Source organism: Salmo salar, chromosome 16 (assembly GCF_965601325.2).
Source record: "Salmo salar chromosome 16, fSalSal1, whole genome shotgun sequence".
NCBI classification, from domain to species: Eukaryota; Metazoa; Chordata; class Actinopteri; order Salmoniformes; family Salmonidae; genus Salmo; species Salmo salar.
The window spans coordinates 50,251,615-50,278,022 of NC_138306.1; the positions used below are offsets into that span (position 1 = coordinate 50,251,615).

General features: G+C 43.1%; 2 protein-coding genes across 2 annotated transcripts; both read left to right on the forward strand.

Moving 5' to 3' along the window:
• The first annotated feature begins 384 nt into the window (after positions 1-384).
• On the forward strand, positions 385-10,047 carry LOC106574088 (leucine-rich repeat-containing protein 15-like). The gene is made up of 2 exons (XM_014149633.3): positions 385-642; positions 7,402-10,047. Exon 2 carries the CDS (start codon positions 7,407-7,409, stop codon positions 9,120-9,122), a length of 1,716 nt encoding a protein of 571 aa, XP_014005108.1. The 5' UTR covers positions 385-642; positions 7,402-7,406; the 3' UTR covers positions 9,123-10,047.
• A 3,101-nt stretch (positions 10,048-13,148) lies between these two features.
• Positions 13,149-16,669, forward strand: LOC106574087 (uncharacterized). Its single transcript, XM_014149632.3, has 2 exons — positions 13,149-13,284; positions 13,560-16,669. Exon 2 carries the CDS (start codon positions 13,565-13,567, stop codon positions 16,124-16,126), a length of 2,562 nt encoding a protein of 853 aa, XP_014005107.2. The 5' UTR covers positions 13,149-13,284; positions 13,560-13,564; the 3' UTR covers positions 16,127-16,669.
• The last annotated feature ends 9,739 nt before the right edge of the window (positions 16,670-26,408 follow it).

Sequence of the window (26,408 nt, forward strand, 5' to 3'; positions counted from 1 at the left end):
GTTATCTGTTGGGATTGATCCCTAGGCTAGTATTTCTGTACGCCTCTGAGCAATGCATGAGAAGAACCCCTCGGCCCGCCCCTCTTATGTGGGGAACATGATCAGGCTTTTGGTCATCAGTAAATTGGGCAGCCCCTCCTACCCATCCCGAAAGCTCAATGTCAGTGTCTAACACACATACAAACTTATGCTCGTGCAGACACACAACAATAAAGTCCCATACACACACACATCCCGCCTCCCTACATTCTTAACAGTCCTGAATTATACAGTATATACATTCATATTGCATGCAAATAATCCCAAGCACACACTCACACAAATACAAACCCAGCCCTTTTACAGAAAGGGTGGGGCTTTCCCCTCCACCACACTTCCCAAAAATGTGTGAGAGAGAGTATGACAGAGAGAGAGCACAGGGCGTTGCAAGCAAGGGGGGAAATATTGATGAGGATGATGGACCTGATGACGAAGAGTAGAACAATGTGATGATGTGTGGTTCTGGACGAGACTGGAATCTCTAATTAAATCATATCAGACAGTCTGAAGAGAAGAGGCATAGTGACGAGAGAGGATAAAAGCTAACAGACGGCCCCCACCAAGTCATTTCCCAGTTCACTCCACTGCCAAGTACTGTACAAGGTAAGCTCTTCTTTACCACGAAGACTGCAGCATCTTGTTTTACAATAGTTAGCAGGACACTACTTAATAATCGTCAAGTGTTTTCTAAACTTTATTGTGAAGTAATTGTCCAAGCAAAACCAAAGCTATCATTGTGATTATAAAGTAGACGACTGTTTAAGTGTGGTTTTCTGTAACCATCAATAAATCATTGGGCTGCGACCCTACTTGAATAACTTCAAATGGGTTCCCGGGTGGCGCAGCGGTCTAAGGCACTGCATCTCAGTGCAAGAGGTGTCACTACAGTCCCAGTTTCGTATCCAGGCTGTATCACATCCGGCCGTGATTGGGAGTCTCATAGGGCGGCGCACAATTGGCCCAGCGTTGTCTGGGGTAGGCCGTCATTGTAAACAACAAACTTGCCTAGTTGAATAAAAAAGGTACTATTTTGGGGTCTTACTGTTTGCAAATGATGTGGGAATCTGAATAGAAATTTGTATTTGAAGAGAACTGAAACTCCACTTTCAGCCCATAACAGATTTTTTCAGGAACTTTTGAAAATAAATCATAATTCATGTCACTTTCTATTACCTTTGTGATATTGTTAGTCTGTGTAACTTTCCACATATTCTCACCCTCCTGTTTGCTGGAAGGATCTTTTGTGAAAGGGAAATTGCTGATAATTCAGTCCTGGGAAATCGGGGGAAAAAAATCTTAGCAATTAATGGTGAACTGGAAATGTTTTAGCCATTATACTGTAGAAAGTTCCAGCCCATTCCAGACTGTGGTTTGGTGAAACTGGGACAGATTATATCAAAGAGGAGTCATGGTTTTAAATGTCAGAGCTCTTTCAAATAGGGACCTTAAGAATTGAATATTGCTGAGGAGTCAGAAGAGGCATACAAAATAGACACCGTTTTCAGATTATTCTGTGTGTAATGCTTGGGCGTAGTGGAGGAGGAATCAGACGCAGGAAGCAGCGATACGGGTGATGGCTATTTAATGCACGACACAGCAAAACACCAGCCACCACAAATAGCGAACAGAGCGCACACAAAAATCAAAGTGCCCCAAACACAGGGGACAAAACACAGTGAGCGCAAAACCACGCACTAGCGCTAAATACATACAGCGCGTAAACAAAGCAACCAAAAGAGAAACAATCCCGCAGAAAGAGCAGAATGCCATCTGCTGGCCAATGGTGCTGTTAAATCATGTCTGTCATGTCTTCCCTCCCAACACTTTAAGGGGAACTGCGATAGGATAATGTTCAACTACAGTTTCTTCAGATGAAACATCTGCCTCAGAGTCAGAGATAAAGCCAGGGAACGATTTTGCCATTATACCGCTGCTATAGTCAATACTGACCAAGGGCCTTCCCTGTAGCTCAGTTGGTAGAGCATGGTGTTTGCAACACCAGGGTTGTGGGTTCGATTCCCACGGGGGGCCAGCACAGAAAAAAAAAAATGTATGAAATGTATGCATTCACTACTGTAAGTCGCTCTGGATAAGAGCGTCTGCTAAATGACTAAAATGTAAAAAATGTAAAAATGTTGTCATTATGTCTCATGGGGAGCAGCATGTTACATACACACCCACACAGTTTGCTATGTTTTGATGAGGACAAAAGTTATCAAAATCTAGTTGCAGTCATATGATATGACACCGATATTTTGATAATAAACTATAACTATGTTATTATAACTCTAAGCAAATAGGCTACATACTAACTGAACTGAAAATGTATTCAAATGGGTAACATCTGGGGAAACACCAGGAACGATTTTATGTTCTTTATTTAAAAATAATAATACATGGCCTGAATAAAAACAATTCCTCTGTGGCTGTGTTCAATGGAAGGACAAACACGCTGCCTTGGAAATACATTTCCTCGGAAAGACTCTGTTTGCATCTTAATAAGGATCCGCCCCTTTTTTTAAATTTTCGCCTAAAATGACATACCCAAATCTAACTGCCTGTAGCTCAGGACCCGAAGCAAGGATATGCATATTCTTGATACCATTTGAAAGGAAACACTTTGAAGTTTGTGGCAATGTGAAATGAATGTAGGAGAATATAACACATTAGATCTGGTAAAAGATAATACAAAGAAAAAAAGATGCATTTTTTTGTATTTTTTTGTACCATCTTCTTTGAAATGCAAGAGAAAGGCCATAATGTATTATTCCAGCCCAGACGCTATTTAGATTTTGCCCCACTAGATGGCAGCAGTGTATGTGCAAAGTTTTCAACTGATCCGATGAACCATTGCATCCAATGAACCATTGCATTTCTGTTCAACTGTCCAAATGTGCCTAATTGGTTTATTAATAACTTTTCAAGTTCATAACGGTGCACTCTCCTCAAACAATAGCATGGTATTATTTCACTTTAATAGCTACTGTAAATTGGATTAACAAGAGTTTAAGCTTTCTGCCAATATCAGATATATCTATGTCCTGGGAAATGTTCTTGTTACTTACAACCTCATGCTAATCGCATTAGCCAACATTAGCTCAACTGTCCTGTGGGGAACCCACCAATCCTGTAGAGGTTTTAATACGTCCTAGCCACTCAGAAAATAGCATTCTGCTGCCATTTGACTTTAATAACAAACCAGGGTCCTTATGGAGAGAGCCCAAAACCAAAAGGACCATAATATTGGTAGAACTTTTCCACTGGGCACACACTGGTTGAATCAACGTTGTTTCTATGTAATTGCTAAGAAATGACGTTGAACCAACGTGGAATAAACGTTGAATTGTCTGTGCCCAGTGGGTTGTAAAAGCTGCCTCCTCTGTCATTATAAACAATTTTAACAGTCCACAGCCCCAGACAGCTGCAGTCAACCAGTCTACTATGGCTTTGGCGTGGCCATCCTCCAACTACAGCACTTGGTGGTGAACTAAGCCACACTTAAATGTTTTATATTTTATGTTGAATTTTGCACTTCTTTTACTGGTACTTTGCAACTTTTCACCTTTCGTTCAATTACTAACATGTTAGTAGTGCACTTATTTTTGACGTTTTTCCTAACAACATTTGAGGTGGTTTAATTTTCCTTACTTGAAGCACTTACTCGAGCGACGGGACAGTAGTGGAGAGGGTGGAAAGTTTAATGTTTTAAGTTCCTCGGCATACACATCACGGACAAACTGAAATGGTCCACCCACACAGACAGCGTTGTGAAGAAGGCACAACAGTGCCTCTTCAACCTCAGGAGGCTGAAGAAATTTGGCTTGTCACCAAAAACACTCACAAACTTTTACAGATGCACAATCGAGAGCATCCTGTCGGGCTGTGTCACCGCCTGGTACGGCAGCTGCTCCGCCCATAACCGTAAGGCTCTCCAGAGGGTAGTGAGGTCTGCACAACACATCACCGAGTGCAAACTACCTGCCCTCCAGGACACCTACACCACCCGATGTCACAGGAAGGCCAAAACGATCATCAAGGACAACAGCCACCCGAGCCACTGCCTGTTCACCCCGCTATCATCCAGAAGGCGAGGTTAGTACAGGTGCATCAAAGCGGGGACCGAGAGACTGAAAAACAGCTTCTATCTCAAGGCCATCAGACTGTTAAACAGCCATCACTAACATTGAGTGGCTGCTGCCAACATACTGACTCAACTCTATCCACTTTAATAATGGAAACATTTATGTAATCAGTTTATCACTAGCCACTTTATATAATGCTTACATACCCTACATTACTCATCTCATATGTTTATACTGTACGCTATACCATCTACTGCATCTTGCCATCTTGATGTAATTAAATGTATCACTAGCCACTTTAAACAATGCCACTTTATATAATGTTTACATACCCTACATTACTCATCTCATATGTATATACTGTACTCTATACCATCTACTGCATCTTGCAATCTTGATGTAATGTATCACTAGCCACTTTAAACAATGCCGCTTAATGTTTTCATACCCTACATTACTCATCTCATATGTATATACTGTACTCTATACCATCTACTGCATCTTGCCTATGCCGTTCGGCCATCACTCATTCATATATTTTTATGTACATATTCGTATTCATTCCTTTACACTTGTGAGTATACGGTAGTTGTTGTGAAATTGTTAGGTTATATTACTTGTTAGATATTACTGCATGGTCGGAACTAGAAGCACAAGCATTTCGCTACACTCGCATTGACATCTGCTAACCATGTGTATGTGACAAATACATTTGATTTGATTTGATTTTGATTTTGATTTGGTCTGCTAACTAGGGTTGCAAAGCTACCGGTGATTTATCAAAGTTACCGGAATCTTCTGTAATTTTGGTAATTAACAGGCAATTTATGGTAATTTAGCTAAATAATACTTGAATAACTTTTAAAAAATGTATTCGTACATACTATTCATTTTTTTTTATATCTGTGTCCATATTATCCATGAGTTTCTAGTGGATAGACCATATGGTTTAGAGAAAATAGCCTGAAAAGTGAACATCTAATCAACAATGGCATTATTTTCAATGAACTCTACAACTCTTCCAACTGTTGTCTTTTTTCACAACTGCCGCCAGTTTGGCTGCAAAACATTAACAACAAAGACATATTGACATAGTAAAATATATCAAATAATATGGAAAGGATATTTCATGCTGAAAACTTCCTATTAAATACCAACCACATAGATCAACACAACATAATCCCTTTTTCCCTGGAAACAACAGCCATTGTGGATCCAATCAAAGATAGAGAAACATGAAAACCAAAACATCCCATTCTTATGTAGTCTATCTCACACAGTTTCTTGTAAACTATGAATGCATGGTTGTACTTTTGGTTTACCCTCGTTTGAATAGAAAGGTGTGATACTTATATCAGGTGAACAGTCCCATTCTGTCCAACGATGAAGTACTATTAAATGGGGACTAAGCAGTTGAAACAATAACAAAGCGCATCCCCTCCCCTCCCCTGTTTGGATAAAAAGCTGAGGAGAGGGGCTGGAGAAATTTAACCACTCTCAAATTCATGGACAGATGCAAGGATTGACCATCTATGATATCAACATTATAGTTTTATTCATTTTTTGAGGCTATTATTTGTTTACATTTACTTTGTTTACAAACATTGGAGTAAAACAAGCTTATATTTTGTGACACAGTTGATCTAAGCCCATGAGGCATTTATAAGTTATATTCTTCAAGAATCAATGGTTACATACAATATATATACAAAAGTATGTGAACACCCCTTCACATCAGTGGATTTGGCTATTTCAGACACACCCGTTGCTTGTAGGTGTATAAAATCGAGCACACAGCCATGCAATCTCGATAGACAGACATTGGCAGTAAAATGGCCTTACTGAAGAGCTCAGTGACTTTCAATGTGACACCATCATATGATGTCACCTTTTCAACAAGTTAATTTGTCAAATGTCTGCCCTTCTAGAGCTTCCCTGGTCAACTGTAAGTGCTGTTGTTGTGAAGTGGAAACGTCTAGGAGCAACAACAGCTCAGCTGGGAAGTGTGTAAGCCACACAAGCTCACAGAATGGGACCGCCGAGTGCTGAAGCGCGTGGCGAGTAATAATTGTCTGTCCTCGGTTGCAACACACACCGAGTTCCGAACTGCCTCTGTAAGCAAGGTCAGCACAAGAACTGTTCTTCAGGAGTTTCATGAAATCGGTTTCCATGGCCGAGCAGCAGCACACAAGCCTAAGATCACAATGTGCAATGCCAACCGTTGGTTGGAGAGGTGTAAAGCTCGCCGCCATTGGACTCTGGAAGAGGTGGAACCACGTTCTCTGGAGTGATGAATCGTGCTTCACCATCTGCTAGTCCGACGGACGAATCTGGGTTTGGTGGATGCCAGGAGAACGCAGCCTACCCCAATGCATAGTGCCAACTGTAAAGTTTGGTGGAGGAGGAATAAAGGTCTGGGGCTGTTTGTCATGGAATGGGCTAGACCCCTTAGTTCCAGTGAGGGAAAATCTTAACACTACAATATACAATGACATTCTAGATGATTATGTGCCACCAACTTTGTGGGAACAGTTTGGGGAAGGCCCTTTCTTATTTCAGCAGGACAATTCCCCCGTGCACAAAGTGAGGTCCATACAGAAATGGTCTGTCGAGATTGATGTGGAAGAACTTGACTGGCCTGCACAGAGCCCTGCCCTCAACCCCATCGAACACCTTTTGGATGAATTGGAACGCTGACTGCGAGCCACGCCTAATCGCCCAACATCAATGCCCGACCTCACTAATGGTATTGTGGCTGAATGGAAGCAAGTCCCTGCAGCAATGTTCCAACATCTAGTGGAAAGCCTTCCCAGAACAGTGGAGGCTGTTATAGCAGCAAGGGGGGAACCAACCCCATATTAACGCCCATGATTTTGGAATGAGATGTTCGATGAGCAGATGTCCACATAGTTTTGGTTATGTAGTGTATCATTAATTGATAAGTACAAAAAATGGATATAGCAACTGCCGATTGCCCCTAAGTCAACAGAGATTTAAGATTCCAGTACTAGACAATAGGCTGGTCTCTTTGGCCTGCACCTTCCCATGGTCTTATATCCACATAAAACCAATTTTACAAAACATTATTTCAAGAAATTATGATGTAGCTTTATTTGTCTGACGCATTTTTCACTTCACTCATTTTATTTATTACATCTTATTTTACTTTGTGGATTTTTTTTTTAGTGTCACGTGCAAACACATACTGCTTTATAAACTTGACAATTTGCTTGTGTGTGCATGACATCAAACAAAGCTAACCCCTCTTCCTCTTTTCTAGCATCAATGGACCTGTCAATCATCCTCCACACCTTTCTCCTCCTCTTTTCCATCAGTGGAGTTCTTGGAGTGTGCCCAGATGGATGCCAGTGCAGAGACAGCAAAATCCTCTGTCAAGGCAGGTCAATCACAGAGTTCCCGTCCTCAGTGCCTGGCTCTACCACCAACTTCTACATCTCCAACACCAACATTACCACTCTCAAACCCCATGACTTGGCTGCTTTTGCCGAGGCCCTTGGCATCTTTGTGGTCAAAGACACTGGGATCAGAGAGGTGTTCCCTGGCACCTTTGACCTCAGTCATAACCTGGGTGCCCTGGGCTTCACCGGCACTGAGCTGAAAGACCTGCCTGAGGCCCTGTTTCTAAATCTGGTGAAGCTGGAATCTCTGACTCTGAGCGGCAACAAGTTCCTGGTGCTCCGCCCTGCCTGGCTCAACTCCCTCACTGCTCTTAGGAACCTGGACATAGGCAAGAACCTCATCACGTCTGTACCTGAGGAGGCCTTTCGCTCCGTCACTGAGCTGCAGCATCTCTCCCTAGCCAGGAATAACATCAGTCAGTTCTCAAGGGACACCTTCAGGGGCCTGAGAAATCTCAAATCCCTGCGTCTGAACCGAAACGCTCTCAAGGAGATCCCTGCTGGAGCGTTGGATGACCTGGTGAGCCTGGAGGAGATTTCTCTGCAGGATAACGACATCACTCATCTCCCCGCTAACCTGTTCTCCCAGCTGCAGAGCCTGCAGAAGCTTTATCTCTCCAGCAACCGGCTGACTTCCCTCCCACAGGGGATTTTCCTCAACCTCCCAAACTTGGCCCAGATCTCCCTGTATGAGAATGAGCTCCAGAGTCTGTCCCCAGGGGTTTTTGGGCCCATGGCCCTGAAGGAGCTGTGGCTGTATGACAACCGGCTGACACGCCTGGAGGACAAAACCTTCAGCAACCTGACCCAGCTACGTCTGCTGGTGCTGAGCCGGAACCAGATCAGCTCTGTGTCCCCCAGGGCCTTCAGTGGGCTGGCCGAGCTGGGGGAAGTTTCCCTGCACACCAACTTCCTCACCAGCCTGCAGGAAGGGACCTTCCAGGGGCTGCCCAAGCTGGTCAACATCTCCCTCAAGCACAACTACATCAGATCCCTCCCCGCAGGGCTTCTCCAGGGCCAGTCCCAACTTGGCCAGCTGGTCCTCCACAACAACTCCCTACCCAACCTGCCCTCACAGCTCCTCAGCACCCTAACGGTGGCCAAGGAGGTGCTGCTGGCTGACAACCCCTGGAGGTGCGACCAAGACATTGTGCCACTGCGAGACTGGCTAACACGGCACCCCACCAAGACCAACCTCAGTGCTGTGGTGTGCCTCACGCCCTCTGCCCTGAGCGGTTACAGCATAGCAAACCTGACCAACGACGAGCTGATGCAGGATACTACGACAGCCGTCCCTGATATCGCCCCCACAGAGAAGAGGAGGAAACCCCACACCCCCCCTCCCAAGACAAGCACCCCCTCTCCTGCTGCAGAGGCCACACCCACCCAGGAGCAAGGGGAGGACACCGGCAGTGGACGGGGGAACGGAGAGGGCGTGTCCAGGAACACGCAGATCATTATTACCGCGGTGGTCTGCACCGCCGTCATCACCAGTCTCATCGTCTGCTGCGTCTGTTGGAGGAGGAACAAGAGAGGCAGCCGCAATCTTGGCCGCAGGAACAAAAACAACTCAGTCATCTAGACTGGCCCAGAGGCCTGAGAACCACATAGGAGGTGTACTGTACAGTAATGCTGAACATGCCAGAGCAAACAACCTTCTGATGTGGTTTTTCCCAAACATGTAAGCACAGGAACCCATCATGTCTCTATTAAGAACCCATGACCAAGGACAGACGAGCTTGGCCCTGACTTTTGGGAAACTCCACTCTGATGGAATAAGTGGCTCTGATTGGGATTCCATAATATGATTGCTAAGTCCCTCTTGAAGCTCTTTAGCAAGCTTGCTGTGGTCTGATGTTTTGCACAATTTTTTTTTTTGATATCATAAACTGTAACAATAATCACAAAATGGCATGGATGGTATGCACAAAATGCCATGCATGTTTTTCTTCTCAATACTGGACAAATACTTCATACTGAACAAATCTAATGTTCAACATATATCTAATCACATAGCTGTTGATTTTCAAGTAAAGCTTTCTTTCTATGATTTACTAACTGAAATTAGGCTTGTTATTGTGTAATTTTTATATCAAGACTTATTGCAGTAATTCATAGATATACAGTGCATTCGGAAAGTATTCAGACCCCTTCCCTTTTTCCACATTTTGTTACGTTACAGCCTTATTCTAAAATGGATTAAATTGTTTAGTTTTTTTCTCATCAATCTACACACAATACCCTATAATGACAAAGCAAAAACAGGTTTTTAGAAAATGTCTTAAATATCACAATGTAAGTAGCTCTCCGAATGCACTGTAGGCTGGTTTCATCTCATAGCAAGTGGTTCTGCTTCACACACACAAATCAAGTAAAATGACTGACTGTATTATTTAATAAATACACTACATATTAGTGATATTCTGAAATGCTTAAGAGACAAGGGTTCATTGTGTGGCACAGTGTGTTAAAAATTAAATTTTAACAACAACAATGTGTTCAATTGATGTGAGGGCATTCAACTTCTCTTCATCAGTATTTGATCAAGTTGCACATCACAAACATCTTCAGGAAAACTGAAGCCTGGCTATTGGAGTGAGAAGTCAACACACTAATCAAATTTGGATTGCATTCTGAGTAGGCTACAACAGAGATTCATGATCAGATGGGTTTATGCCAGGTTTCATGATGCGGTTGGCTGGGGTTCACATTAAGAGCTCTGCAATGACCTTGGCACCCAGTGGTTGTGCGTAGGCGAGATTCTGACTTTATCCTTGTACATTCCATGTGTCTAATGCTCGCTGATGGTATTTAGCGGCGGAATGTAAAACTTATCTCAACTGTATATTGCAGTGGGTCACAAATCAACCAATGGTTTTACATTTCATTAGAGTAGACTATAAAACACTCCCATCTAGTAGACACATAATAAGTCATATTTGATTTGTCAAGCTCAACAAAATTTCACAAATCATAAAATTCAGAGGCTAAAGCAAGGTTAGTTGACTAGCTAACTAGGCTAAAATAGTAGGCCTAAATAGTATTAGGCTAGTTATTTGTCACACAGCTACTGTACCTAGAAAATAAACACATTACAATGAGAAAACACACATTAACCTAGACAATAGCTATACTATCAGGAAAAACGGAGTATTAGCTGACTAGCTAGTCAGACAGACCAAATGTAGCTAGCTAGCTGGGTAGCTGAACAGAAAAAAAGTCTGTGAGTGACGGGAATGTGGTATAGGTTTGTCTTTATCACCAGATACAAATAAATATTTGGTATCTCCAGCTGGCAATGAACGAATGAGAGTTTACAAAAACAAATGAATGAATGAGAGTTTACAAAAACAATGGTAAGGTATAATTATGAATGTCTAATTACAGGTTACCTTAAATTAATTCTAGCATTCGAACAGGATTCATCAGTTATTTTGAAGAGAAATTGTCTTCAAGAAGCCAATGCTGTCAAAAATGACATGGCCAGTAATATACCTACCCAGGCTACATGAAATTGCTCATAAAGAATAGGCCTTAATCACTTGTGTTCATTATGGAAAAAGATAGTAGGCCTTGTACCGATCATTTCATTTCTGACAGCATTGGCCTATTGAAGACAATTTCTCTTCAAAATAACCGATGAATTGAACAATAACATTATTATATGGTACATAAGTCACAATACATTTGAATATTGAATAGAATATTGTGATGACCCTCCCACTCTGTCTGCTGTATTCTCTCTCTTTGTTCTTGTTTCCTTATTAGGATGCCGGTGGGCGGAGTTGGGAGGGTCGTCAGCTACATGGGAAACACCTGGGACCGGGTGTGTCCCAGGATAAATACACCACTTCCCCATTCATGGGGGAGACTCTCTCCATGCAGACACTATGGTTTATTTGTATATAGGTTACTTTAGTTAATAAATATATATTTTGTTATTCCTTGTCTCCACGTTGTCTCCCTTTTGTTACGAACGTTGAGCCGGTTCGTGACAATATAGTGATTCACATCGTAAAATGTATAATGTATTAGCAGCAATATATTACAATACATTCCCGTTGCATAAGCATCAATCCCTCTCCTCTGGGGAAAACTGTGACACTGCCTGTTTGACACAGGGCCAGCATTATGGGCGGGCCAGGCCACTCTAAGGCCCTCCCATAATGCTGGTCCTGTGTCAAATGGTGGCCCTGTGTCAAACATGCAGTGTCACAGTGTCTACCATACCTCCTGGCCCAGTCAAATAAAATATTGGGACGGACAATATTTGACCGAGAAGCACGCCGACAAAAAGTCGCTTCAATTTCAGATAAAGCATCCGAGCGAATGAAACAGCACCTCACTGTCTCAATATGTGTAGCCCATGTATGTGATGCTGTCTGGACAGGGAAACAGCGCCCCTCTGTCTCAATATGTGTCGCCCATGTATCTGATGCTGTCTGGACAGTCATTATGTAAACATAATGACTGGTTGTGTTCATGCCACATTAACACATAACAGTTTGTGTGTGTGTGTGGGGGGGGGGGGGGGGGTCTACTAAGCCATATGGAATTGTATTAAGAAGGTCATACCAAGGATAAAACATTTTTTATCATGATTTTAAATTGTGTGACCCCTTGGAGTATCAAAAAAATATACAGTACCAGTCAAAGGTTTGGACACACCTACTCATTCAAGGGTTTTTCTTTATTTTTACTGTTTTCTACATTGTAGAATAATAGTGAAGACATCAAAACTATGAAATGACACTTATGGAATCATGTAGTAACCAAAACAGTGTTAAACAAATCCAAATATATTTTAGATTTTAGATTCTTCAAAGTAAACACCCTTTGGCTTGATGACTGCTTTGAACACTCTTGGCATTCTCTCAACCATTGGCTCAAATGCATTAAGAAGGAAAGAAATTCTGCAAATTAACTTTTAACAAAGGCACACCTGTTAATTGAAATGATTTCCAGGTGACTACCTCATGAAGCTGTTTGAGAGAATGGCAAGAGTGTGCAAAGCTGTCAAGGCAAAGGATGGCTACTTTGAAGAATGTCATATATCAATTATGTTTTTATTTGTTTAACACTTTTTTTGGTTGCTCTTCTACCTACCATTTTATGAACCTGCTAGTTTATGAATACGTCAATTCATTATTATTCATTCTCTGAACCAATCTGCTTAAAGAGGAATGATTTCCCCTGCTGCATGTGATGTGTGTCTGTGACTTCTGTAGCAGTACCATTAGATCAGACCAGTGACCTTTGACTCAGTGCCACTGTATCCTGTATCTCATAGTGTGTTCTGGAACTCACTGAATCACTTCAACATTTCAACTGAACTTTAACATGACAAAACAAAAACCACAGCTACTCTAATTGAATCTATATGGACACTGGCGTGTGTGTGTGATGATTAGAAACTAGGAAGAATATAGAATAAAGTACTAGAGGACACAAATTGTGCACTAGCCCAAAACCATAAAACCAGTGCCATTTAGCTTCATCATTTTACTATAGCCCCTCCCCCCCAAAGTGTGTTCTATGGGCTCACGCCTCTGTTCCTTCTTATCTCTGAAAGCAGAGGGTTCTCTATTCACGCCCCATGATAGCACACTAGAAGCATGCTGTGGGACTTAGATAAGCTGATTAACAGGAGTAAACTATAAAATGGTGTGTTTGCCTGACTCTCTCTATAACTGTCTTAATCGCCTCTGTCGGTTATAAGCTTCAAGACGAGAGGAAATCATCAGGTATGGCTGTTTCCTTTTGTGTCAGACGTCACTTAGCATTACATGTATTAGTTGACTAGCATGTACAGTATACTGTCACTGCTCTGCTTAGCATTTACCGTTTTGCTGCAGGTATCACTTCAGGGCTTCATAGGCTATCTTGAATAATGCAGCATGTAAGCTTTCTGTTAACTTTCAAACTATTCTCCTTGAATCAGTAATACAAAGGTGAATATATAAAGTTAATTGCAATATCAAAACAAAATCTTTCCATGAAAAGTTGTATATATTTTCAGGAAAAATGACTAGAGGACACACCTTCATCTGTCTTCTGCCTTTACTGATTGGGTGTTCATCTCAGTCCTGTGAGAAGGAGACCGACTGCCCCAAAGAAAACCAGTATGTTTTCGGCAAGGAAGTGTCACAGATCCCAGTAAGTCTGAAAGCAGGTGTCACAGAGGTCTTCTTTGTGGAAAGTAACATCACTGTCATCCCAAAGGGGGCCTTCGCCACCAACCCGAGTCTGGAAAAGATAGAGTTCATCACCACCCCCACCGTGTCCATAGAGAACGGTGCTTTCGAGGGATTGGTCAAACTCAAGCATATTGAGATCTCCAGTACCCCACTAACATCCTTGTCTGTAGACGTCTTCCAAGACCTGCACAACCTGGAAGAACTTCTGCTGAAACTCAACAAGATCCGTAGTCTGGAGAAAGGATTGTTTGATGGCCTTAAGAAACTGAGAGAACTCCAGTTACACATAAACGAGATTGACACCATCGAGGAGGGGACATTTGATGACATAGAAAACCTTCGGATCCTCCATCTGGCCAAAAACAACCTCAGTTCTGTGTCCTCCGCCCTGTTCTCAAAGCTGCACAAACTGGAGGTACTGAGGCTCTATGGGAACCAACTTACCGCCATTCCTGACGATATGTTAGAACATTTATCCAATTTAAAGGAGATCGCTCTGTATAGTAACAAAATCACTTCAATATCAGCTCATTTGTTCCCACACAAAGACAAATTAAACAAGATACTTTTGGACAATAACATGTTGACTGAATTGCCTTCAGAGATATTTGTGGGCCTTCCTCTGCTTAAAACATTGACACTAAATGGAAATAAACTTGCAAGTCTACCTCCTGTCCTCTTTGGAGAGATGCCCAAACTGACTGAGTTGAGTCTCAGTCGAAACAGTCTTACCAGTCTTCCTCAGGGAGTATTTAGTCCTCTTAAGAAACTCAAGAAGTTGGATCTGTCTAACAACCAATTGTTCGCCGTATCTGAAGAGTCTTTTGAGGGCCTTGAGAAGCTAACAGAACTCAATCTTCAATACAACCAGATCAAATCATTGAAAGCAAACACCTTTGAAAAGCTGACATCACTAACCACCCTTAGACTGGCTCACAATAGCCTGGGGACTCTTCCAGAGGATATATTTGACCCCCTACCAAAACTCAGCAAAGTCTATTTAAACAACAACACTTGGCATTGTGACTGCAGGATGGTCCCCCTCTTCAATTGGATGAAGGCAAACCCTGGCAAGATCAAGTCTATGTCTCCTGAGATCTGTAACCAGCCGGAGGATTTAAAAGGACAAGAAATCATGTCTCTCAAAGAGGACCAGCTCATATGTCCTGTATCTCCTCTGACCACCATCCCTTCACTCACCACAACCACCACAATGACCACAGCAACCACGACAGCCAAAACAACCACACCACTTGTAACCACCATGACCACTACTACAGTCACAACTACATTGACAACCCCTCAGCCACCTACAACCGCCCAGCCTACTACAACTACTTTGCCAACCACAATGGCCACAACAACTGAAGCCACCACCCCAACTACAACCACCATTGTGACCACCTCACTAATAACCACAAGTCTGATTCCCACCACCGGAAGGACAACCACAGCACTGACCACAACCACATTACCCACAACCGCAAAAATCAACACTTTAGCTCCTACCACAACCACCACCTTAGCCCCTACCACAACCACCTACTTATCCCCTACCACAACCACCACCTTAGCCCCTACCACAACCACCAACTTAGCCCCTACCACAACCACCAACTTAGCCCCTACCACAACCACCAACTTAGCCCCTACCACAACCACCACCTTAGCCCCTACCACAACCACCACCTTAACTCCTACCACAACCACCACCTTAGCCCCTACCACAACCACCACCTTAGCCCCTACCACAACCACCACCTTATCTCCTACCACAACCACCACCTTAGCCCCTACCACAACCACCACCTTAGCTCCTACCACAACCACCACTTTAGCTCCTACCACAACCACCAACTTATCCCCTACCACAACCACCACCTTAGCCCCTACCACAACCACCACCTTAGCCCCTACCACAACCACCAACTTATCCCCTACCACAACCACCACTTTAGATCCTACCACAACCACCTTAGCCACAACCACAACCACTGTCTCAACCCCAATACCCACCACCACACTTTTTACCACTATCCCAACAACCACCATCACAAGAACCACCCTGAGAGATTCAACACAGCCACTGACCAAGCCAAGGATCTTCAGCTGTCCCAACATAGCACCTTCTCATCGCCCGTCCCCCTCCTACTACACCCGCCAGGCCTGGAGCAAGGCCTCGCAGTGCAGGGCCCAGATGATATCCTACACAGCCATGCTGGTGGTGGAGATAGGCTGCACCCTGGTGCTGGCTAAGTTCACCCTGTCTCTGTACAGCTTGCTCCAGCGCAGGGAGAGGCCGTACACACGGGTCAACCTGACTCACTTTTCCTACAGGAAGGAGATCACGCTGAGGCCAGTCAAGGTGACAGAGACTGTGGGTCTGTGATCAGAGGGGGGGGGGGGCAGATGGTCCAGCTCCATCCTCAGACAATTGATTTCATTTTTGGTGAAATTCTCATTTCTGGATAAGGCTTTAAATACGGGATAAAAAAAAACTGCTATGTCACATGATTGCGCAATACAAAGGGCCCTAGTGATGGGGTAAGGTGAAAGAAAATAGGGAATGTTAGTCATCTTTTCTGAAAATTAAATGAACACAAACATATCAATCAATCAAATGTATTCATGAATCCCTTTTTACATCAGCCGATGTTTTGGGGTGCAACAGCCCAGGAGTAGTCTAATACAGTAACACGTTATGTAAGTCATAAAGATATTTTCTGTGCTGGTGTAATTATTGCTCATAGTGAACAGGCCTACTTAGTTCATACTCATCTAATAGTTGAATGCCAATACAATATCTACTGTACACTGAGTATACCAAATATTAGGAATACCTTCCTGATATTGAGTTGCGCAGAAAGCTCTCTCTGCATTGTCTACTGATGTAAAAAAATATATACAAACAAAATAAACTCTTAAAAAAAGAGACCTGTCTTTAAACAAGCCTGTGTGTCCATGTATGCTGATGATTCAACCACAGCTAATGAAGTCACTGAAACCCTTAACAAAGAGTTGCAGTCTGGTCCTGAACATCTAAAACTAAGAGCGTTGTATTTGGTACAAATCATTTCTAGACCTCAGCTGAATCTGGTAATGAATGGTGTGGCTGTTGAACAAGTTGAGGAGACTACATTTCTTGGTGTTACCTGAGATTGTAAACTGTCAAAACATGTATATTCAATAGTTGTAAAGATGGGGAGAGGTACGTCTGTAATAAAGATAAAAGCGCTGCTTTTTTTTGACACAGTCCACAAAGCAAGTGCTGCAGGCTCTAGTTTTATCTTATCTTGATTATTGTCCAGTCATATGGTCAAGTGCTGCCAAGAAATACCTAGTTAAGCTGCAGCTGGCCCAGAACAGAGCAGCATGTCTTGCTCTTCATTGTAATCATAGGGCTAATATTAATACAAATATGAATATTAATACTATGAATAATAATATTAATACAGTCTCTCTTGGCTAAGAGTTGAGGAAAGACTGACCGCGTCACTTCTTGTTTTTACAAGAAAATGTGTTGGAAATTCCAAATTGTTTACACACAACACTGACACACACACTTACCCCACCAGACATGCCACCAGGGGTCTTTTCACAGTCCCCAGGTCTAGAACAAATACAAGGAAAAGTACAGTATTATACAGAGCCATGATTGGATGGACCTCCCTTCCATCTCATATAGCGCAAGTGAACAGCAAACCGGCACAACGCCTCTCCCCCATGTGACCTACTTGTTGTGTCTATGTACTGACATGTATGTGCAACTGATAGATGCACACACACACACACTTCATGTCAATGTTTTTAAATGTATGTAAATTGCAAAGTGGTATGTAATGTCCTTTCATTATGTGTTGGACCCCAGTTAGACAAGCTGTTGCCATTGGCGTCGGCTAATGAGGTTCCTAATGAATGTAATCCAATCAAAAGGAACATTAGGGGGTCTATTCAATCACATCCGCTTTAGCCGATATCCGCATAGCTCCACTTTCTCATTCTGAACTTCTAATGTGAGTGGGACAGTTGTGGCTCCGTGATCAATAGCTCCAGTAACACCTCCGACACAGCAAAACATCAGCTATGCAGGTGTTGGCTATCGCCGGTCAACTCTGGATCTGACTGAATCTAGGCCACGATGGAGTACTTGGACTGTTGCTATATACTGCATTTCCAAACTAACAAGCCTTTCACATAACAAATTAATCTGTATCAGCTTCCTGCTGATTCTAGAACTGGTCACAGGTGCACAGCATGCCATCTACATTGCACATCTGTAGCATGTAACTCAAAACTAAAACAAAACTAAAACGTGCACCCCTTGGGGCCCCCAGGACTGAGTTTGGGAAACGCTGCTGTAGCTATAACCCTTCCCTAGGTAACACTGCCTAGAGCAGGTTTTCCCAACCTTCTCCTGTGGGTCCCCCGCAGACATTTCACATTTTTGTTTTAACCCTAAACTGGCACACCTGATTCAATTAGTCAATGGCTTGATGATTAGTTGACTAATTAAATCAGGTGTGCCAGTTTAGGGACAAAACTTGAGGGAGGCTTGATCAGAGGGTTTTGCATGTCTGTAACACATCTTCAGATAAATACACACTGGTAGTATCAATACAGAGGCTGTCCTAATATGGACACCGTACAGCAGTATGTTAAGTGCACTGTCATTCCACACCAGCAGGTGGTGCTAGAGTTGAATGAAAGGTGGTTCATCATGAGACGATGAGTGGGAAAACACAGCATACTGTTACCACAGTACACTGGTAGTTATGTAATCTGAAATAGACAAATAATTATTCTACTCATTACAATAATGTGTATGGGGATGACTCAGAGAGGAATTCCTTCAAAGCACAGATGTTGTATGAAAAGACTGACTCTTATAGTACCCAAGAAATGAGTATGGTTGTCTGGACTGAATGCGGCAAAAATAATGTTAGTGACCATATGGAAGACTCCACATAAGCTCAGCATAACTCAATGGCAACAAAACTTCCTTGACATTCTTTCACTAGAGTTCTCCATAGCTCATGTGAACAGCGCCAAGAAAACAACATTAGATACATTCAATAGAGCAGTCGAAAAGGTCAAAAGCTTATTATGAGTTCATGTAATGTAATCATCTTTGAATTTATCAATTGTATTTTGAATATCTGTGTCGAATACTGATATACAGCAGGGTGATTCTATTCACGTGTGCCTTGGTCACACAAACAATTTTACAATCATAAGATGAGTTACCCATGATGTTTCGTTTTATGCATAGATGCGTTCACAACATGAATTTTCTACTGTTTTTTGTTTCTTTATATATTTTTATTCAAAAAAATGTATTTCACCTTTATTTAACCAGGTAGGCCAGTTGAGAACAAGGTGATCTTATACAACTACGATATATACTATTGTTATATTATTGCCTGTCTGTGATCTGAAACCCTCACTAAAAAAGTGGTCAAAAATAAATAATAAAAAGTTGGTAACAAAAAAAAGGAATAAACTGGTTAAATTATCAAATGAAAGCACTTCACTAAGCACATTTAACAATATGGACAAAGTGGTGAAAAGCCAGCATAGCAATAACACATGACAATGTATGGAACCTCTCTATCTCACAGGCTGGGGATCAGTCAACACAAAGGTAGTGGAGTGGAGCCCCTGAGAAGAGCTGTGTGTTTGGGGTGACCCAGGTCAGTGCCCGGGCATGGCCCTGGAGGGAAAACGCCTCCATTAAGCCCTTTATGAAGGGCTCAGCTAGCAGCTAGCACAGGTGCAGGGCAGGAAGCCAGCCTCATTACCAAGGAAGAAGAAGAGGAGGAGTGGGGCACGGGCCAGCGTTGAACCCACTGTCATCACATGTTATTGGAGGGCTGAATGACGCCATTGTTGTTGCTCATAGAGAGGGAGAGAGCGAGAGAAGAGGGAGAGGGGGGTAGAAATTGGAGGGGATGGAGAGTTAACCAGTTCTGACCTACTGCGCAGTAGAGCTGTGGCTCTCTCTCGAACTCTTCATAGCTCTTCAAAGTGCCCGGGGCCATCAGCTGTGTGGCTGTGACAGGGCCCAGGTCACATGTCACTGGAGGCATGGCTGCATCCCAAATGACACCCTATTCCCTATTTAGTGCACTACTTTTGGCCAGGGCTTTGGTCAGAAGTAGTGCACTATATAGGGAATACGGTGCCATTTGAGGCGTGGCCAGGGAGATTGAATTGGAGGCAGCCTGTTCAATGCTCATTAGAGGCTGCATCCTGACTTCAAAAGTAAAAAAATACATCTTACAATACATTCATTATTTAAATCCAGATTTGCACGCATATAGATCCAGTTTCAGTCCAAGCACTGTGGTATATGGAGAACTACTCCTAGTACTGTATTAAATACCATTGACCAGGTCAAAGATTACTAGCAGAAGCATACAATTAGTATGGAATATTTCTTCATTCTCTTGATTTGATGGAAAGGTTTTCTGACGTTATAGTATAGAATAGCCATTAGATGGCAGGATTGTATCATATTGGCAGACTCAATACTAATGGTTTTGTACAACGTGTATAAGTACATATCTCTTAGGCCCTCTGAAAAACATTGTGTAATGTTTCATATAAAGCATAATCATTACTGACACTGTATGTGTTGAGTTTAAGCTAAGTTTAGGAAAATATGCACCTAAATACTTATGTGTCCCCATTCCAATTCTCTCCACTAGGTGGTGCTGTTCTCCAATGAGAACCAACTGATTTTGAGGCATAAAGTTTCCCCTGTCAGTTTTTAGTTACCACTGCTATGTCAAAGGTGCACTCCGCTCAATCAGAGGAACCACTATTACCAACAGACAGAACAACGATGACTCAGCTGTAGGAATCATCTGAGAACATCAATCTTTTTTATTTATTTCACCTTTATTTAACCAGGTAGACTAGTTAGAACAAGTTCTCATTTGCAACTGCGACCTGGCAAAGATAAAGCATAGCAATTTGACACATACAACAACACAGAGTTACACATGGAATAAACATAGTCAATAATACAGAGAGTGCAAATGAGGTAAGATAAGGGAGTTAAGGCAATAAATAGGCCATGGTGGCGAAGTAATTACAATATAGCAATTAAACACTGGAATGGTAGATGTGCAGAAGATGAATGTGCAAGTAGGGATACTGGGGTGCAAAGGAGCAAGATAAATAAATAAATACAGTATGGGGATGAGGTAGGTAGATAGATGGACTGTTTACAGATGGGCTATGTACAGGTGCAGTGATCTGTGAGCTGCTCTGACAGCTGGTGCTTAAAGCTAGTGAGGGAGATATAAGACTCCAGCTTCAGAGATTTTTGCAGTTCGTTCCAGTCATTGGCAGCAGAGAACTGGAAGGAAAGACGACCAAAGGAGGAATTGGCTTTGGGGGTGACTAGTGAGATATACCTGCTGGAGCGCGTGCAATGAGTGTGTGCTGCCATGGTGACCAGTGAGCTGAGATAAGGCGGGCTTTACCTAGCAGAGACTTGTAGATGACCTGTAGCCAGTGGGTTTGGCGACAAGTATGAAGCGAGGGCCAACCAACGAGAGCGTACAGGTCGCAATGCTGGGTAGTGTATGGGGCTTTGGTGACAAAACGGATGGCACTGTGATAGACTGCATCCAATTTGTTGAGTAGAGTGTTTGAGGTTATTTTATAGAGGACATCACTGAAGTTGAGGATCGGTAGGATGGTCAGTTTTACGAGGGTATGTTTGGCAGCATGAGTGAAGGATGCTTTGTTGCGATATAGGAAGCTGATTCTAATTTTGGATTGGAGATGCTTAATGTGAGTCTGGAAGGAGAGTTTACAGTCTAACCAGACACCTAGGTATTTGTAGTTGTCCACGTATTCTAAGTCAGAGCCGTCCAGAGTAGTGATGCTGGACGGGTGAGCAAGTGCGGGCAGTGATCGATTGAATAGCATGCATTTAGTTTTACTTGCGTTTAAGAGCAGTTGGAGGCCATGGAAGGAGAGTTGTATGGCATTGAATCTCGTCTGGAGGTTAGTTAACACAGTGTCCAAAGAGGGGCCAGAAGTATACAGAATGTTGTCGTCTGCGTATTGGTGGATTAGAGAATCACCAGCAGTAAGAGCAACAACATTGATGTATACAGAGAAGAGAGTCGGCCCAAGAATTGAACCCTGTGGCACCCCCATAGAGACTACCAGAGGTCCAGACAACAGGCCCTCCAATTTGACACACGGAACTCTATCAGAGAAGTAGTTGGTAAACCAGGCAAGGGAATCATTTGAGAAACCAAGGCTGTCGAGTCTGCCAATAAGAATGTGGTGATTGACAGAGTCGAAAGCCTTGGCCAGGTCGATGAATATGGCTGCACAGTAATGTCTCTTATTGATGGCGGTTATGATGTCGTTTAGGACCTTGAGCGAGGCTGAGGTGCACCCATGACCAGCTCGAAAACCAGATTGCATAGCTGAGAAGGTACCGTGGGATTCGAAATGGTCGGTAATCTGTTTGTTAACGTGGCTTTCAAAGACCTTAGAAAGACAGGGTAGGATAGATATAGGTCTGTAGCAGTTTGGGTCCAGAGTGTCACCCCCTTTGAAGAGGGGGATGACCGCGGCAGCTTTCCAATCTTTGGGAATCTCAGACAATACGAAAGAGAGGGTGAAGAGGCTAGTAATAGGGGTTGCAACAATTTCGGCAGATAATTTTAGAAAGAGAGGGTCCAGATTGTCTAGCCCGGCTGATTTGTAGGGGTCCAGATTTTGCAGCTCTTTCAGAACATCAGCTATCTGGATTTGGGTGAAGGAGAAATGCTGGGGGCTTTGGCGGGTTGCTGTGGAGGGTGCCAGGCAGTTGACCGGGGTAGGGGTAGCCAGGTGGAAAGCATGGCCAGCCGTAGAGAAATGCTTATTGAAATTCTCAATTATAGTGGATTTATCGGTGGTAACAGTGTTTCCTAGCCTCAGAGCAGTGGCCAGCTGGGAGGAGGTGCTCTTATTCTCCATGGACTTTACAGTGTCCCAGAACTTTTTTGACTTAGTACTACAGGATGCAAATTTCTGTTTGAAAAAGCTAGCCTTAGCTTTCATAACTGCCTGTGTATATTTGTTCCTAACTTCCCTGAAAGGTTGCATATCACGGGGGCTATTCGATACTAATGCAGAACGCCACAGGATGTTTTTGTGCTGGTCAAGGGCAGACAGGTCTGGAGTGAACCAAGGACTAAATCTATTCCCAGTTCAAATTTTTTGAATGGGGCATGCTTATTTAAAATGGTGAGGAAGGCATTTTTTAAAGAATAGCCAGGCATCATCTACTGACGGGATGAGGTCAATGTCATTCCAGGATACCCCGGCCAGGTCGATTAGAAAGGCCTGCTCGCAGAAGTGTTTTAGGGAGCGTTTGACAGTGATGAGGGGTGGTCGTTTGGTCGCAGACCCATTACGGATGCAGGCAATGAGGCAGTGATCGCTGAGATCTTGATTGAAAACAGCAGAGGTGTATTTGGAGGGCGAGTTAGTTAGGATGACATCTATGAGGGTGCCCGTGTTTATGGATTTGGGTTTGTACCTGGTAGGTTCATTGATAATTTGTGTGAGATTGAGGCCATCAAGCTTAGATTGTAGGATGGCCGGGGTGTTAAGCATGTCCCAGTTTAGGTCACCTAGTAGCACGAGCTCAGAAGATAAATGGGGGGGCAATCAATTCACATATGGTATCGAGGGCACAGCTGGGGGCAGAGGGTGGTCTATAGCAAACGGCAGCAGTGAGAGACTTGTTTCTGGAAAGGTGCATTTTTAGAAGTAGAAGCTCGAACTGTTTGGGTACAGACTTGGATAGTAATACAGAACTCTGCAGGCTATCTCTGCAGTAGATTGCAACACCACCCCCTTTGGCAGTTCTATTTTGGCGGAAAATGTTATAGTTAGCCATGGAGATTTCAGGGTTTTTTGGTGGTTTTCCTAAACCAGGATTCAGACACGGCTAAGACATCCGGGTTGGCAGAGTGTGCTAAAGCAGTGAGTAAAACAAACTTAGGGAGTAGGCTTCTAGTGTTAACATGCATGAAACCAAGGCTTTTACGGTTACAGAAGTCAACAAATGAGAGCACCTGGGGAGTGGGAGTGGAGCTAGGCACTGCAGGACCTGGATTAACCTCTACATCACCAGAGGAACAGAGGAGAAGTAGGATAAGGATACGGCTAAAGACTATACGAACTGGCCGTCTAGCATGTTCGGAACAGAGAGTAAAAGGAGCAGGATTCTGGGCACGATAGCATAGATTCAAGGCATAGTGTACAGACAAAGGTAAGGTAGGTTGTGAGTACATTGGAGGTAAACCTAGGCGTTGAGTAATGATGAGAGAGATATAGTCTCTAGAGACGTTTATTCCAGGTGATGTCATCGCATATGTAGGAGGTGGAACAACATGGTTGGTTAAGGCATATTGAGGCATATTGAGCAGCAAACCATCAGTAGAGAGAGGCTGGATGTAAATAGAGAATTAGTTTGTTTATAAAAGCCACTTACTTTTCAGTAAACATAATAATTTCCATTCCAATCACAGAGCGTTTCTATACACTTTAGTGTTCTTTGCAGCAAAACGACACATATGGCGTAATGACGTGTGCTGATTCTGTATGGAAATGATTTCCAATGTATCCTAATGGGGACTGAGTGTTCGTTCCTCAATAAGATGACTAAGGTGATATATCACAGATTGAAAATGTAATGGGGTGTGTGTCTTAAATGGTATCTTATTCACTATAAAGTGCACAACTTTTTACCAGGGCCTATAGGGAATAGGGTGCCACTTCGGGTGCAGCATGGCTGTGAGTCAATGCCATGTTCTCCATCTGTAAGGGTTTAGAACGAGGGGACTGTTCCCGTTGTTGATTTGTGCTACGATCTTACCAAATGAGGCCAACCACACAGACGTCAGAAGTATTCCCGAAGAGGACGCATCCCAGGTTTCACAGTCAATGAGAACCTCCCTCGCACGTCAACAGTCAAAACCAGCACATGCCAGGGATTCTTGGGTAACTCAATGCAGATTTGAAAGATGCACATGCACCGTCTCAAACACACTTGCCCGGATCAATTACACATTGACAACTGCATATTAACCACATCCACAGACTTGGATGTGTGCAAGCAATCGCACATGCACGTGCACAAACATGCATGCACAGCCTACACTCACACACACTGTATCCGCCAATAAAGAGCTCCAAATAGTGGTCATGTTATTCTTGCTGCTCTTTTTTCTGATTAAAGTGACCAGGGGAGCTGAAACTGTGTGCTTACAAGTTAAACCATAAACAAGTATGTGTCCTCAAAGAAGACCGATTCCTTTTTCCCCTCCCTCTCTTTAGGGTTGAGGAGGTGGTAAAGGCAAACAAAACAGCCCACAGTAAGCAACTTTTCCACACCAGCGACCCTGGACACAGCAGGTATCCTGGAGAAAGGGAGTGGAGGGGGGAAAGAGTCCATCATGGAAGAGGAGGCGGACAGAGAGGGTAACACCTTGAATACGTCGGAAAAAAACCCACAGTGTGGCTCGGGTCAGAGGTCACCAATGTTGACAAGCTCCACAAACCCTGAAGCCCATTGGAAGCCGTGATTAAAACAAGTGAGGTAATTGGACTGTTTTGTCCAGAAAATAGACAAACAATAATCACTGGACTATAGTCAAAATTGATATGCAAATCCCGCCCAGTGGAAATAATTTCAACTTTGGTGGAATTTTTATGAGTTACTTGGATTTTTATAAGAAATAGGCAGAATTGGTTTAAAGTTGAACTGGTTTACAGGTGCGGCTCCAGGACGTAAAACCACTGAAGGGTTGGGTCTTTGCTTCTTGGCCAAGTAGTTTTGCATTCAATCAAAGTTACCATCCACAGAATTGCCTGAATAACAGTACATGCAAAGGTAGTAGAACTACCACTGCAGGGATTCATAACCTAATTATTTGACCTCCATGGACAATAAAAAGACATACTGATGAGATGCGTTTTCCCCTTGTCACTGTACACAGAGTGTACACAACATTAAGGACACCTTTCTAATATTGAGTTGCACCCCTTCCCCCTTTTGACCTCAGAACAGCCTTAATTCGTCAGGGCATGGACTCTACAAGGTGTTGAAAGCGTTCCACAGGGATACCGGTACATGTTGACTCCAATGATTCCCACAGTTGTGTCAAGTTGGCTGGATGTCCTTTGGGTGGTGGACCATTCTTGATACATACGGGAAACTGCTGAGCGTGAAAAACCCAGCATTGTTACAGTTCTTGACACAAACCGATGCGCCTGGCACCTACTACCATACACCGTTCAAATGCACTTCAACCTTTTGTCTTGCCCATTCACCCTCTAAATGGCACACAATCCATGTCTCAACTGTCTCAAGGCATGAAAATCCTTCTTTAACCTGTCTCCTTCCCTTCATCTTCACTGATTGAAGTGGATTTAACAAGTGACATCAATAAAGGATCATATCTTGACGTCATGGAAAGAGCAGGTGTTCATAATGTTTTGTACACTCAGTGTATATTTGCTATGTGTATATTTCTATTTATGCGTGTATGTATTTTTTATTGGACCATACAGATCCATTGAATTGAAACTCCTGCCTCTGAAATGTCTGTCTCAGTCAATTAAAACCATATAGATGTTTATGTATG

Excerpts from the sequence above, each read along its gene's own strand:
- LOC106574088 (XM_014149633.3), top strand. The coding sequence starts at position 7,407 with ATGGACCTGTCAATCATCCTCCACACCTTTCTCCTCCTCTTTTCCATC.
- LOC106574087 (XM_014149632.3), top strand. The coding sequence starts at position 13,565 with ATGACTAGAGGACACACCTTCATCTGTCTTCTGCCTTTACTGATTGGG.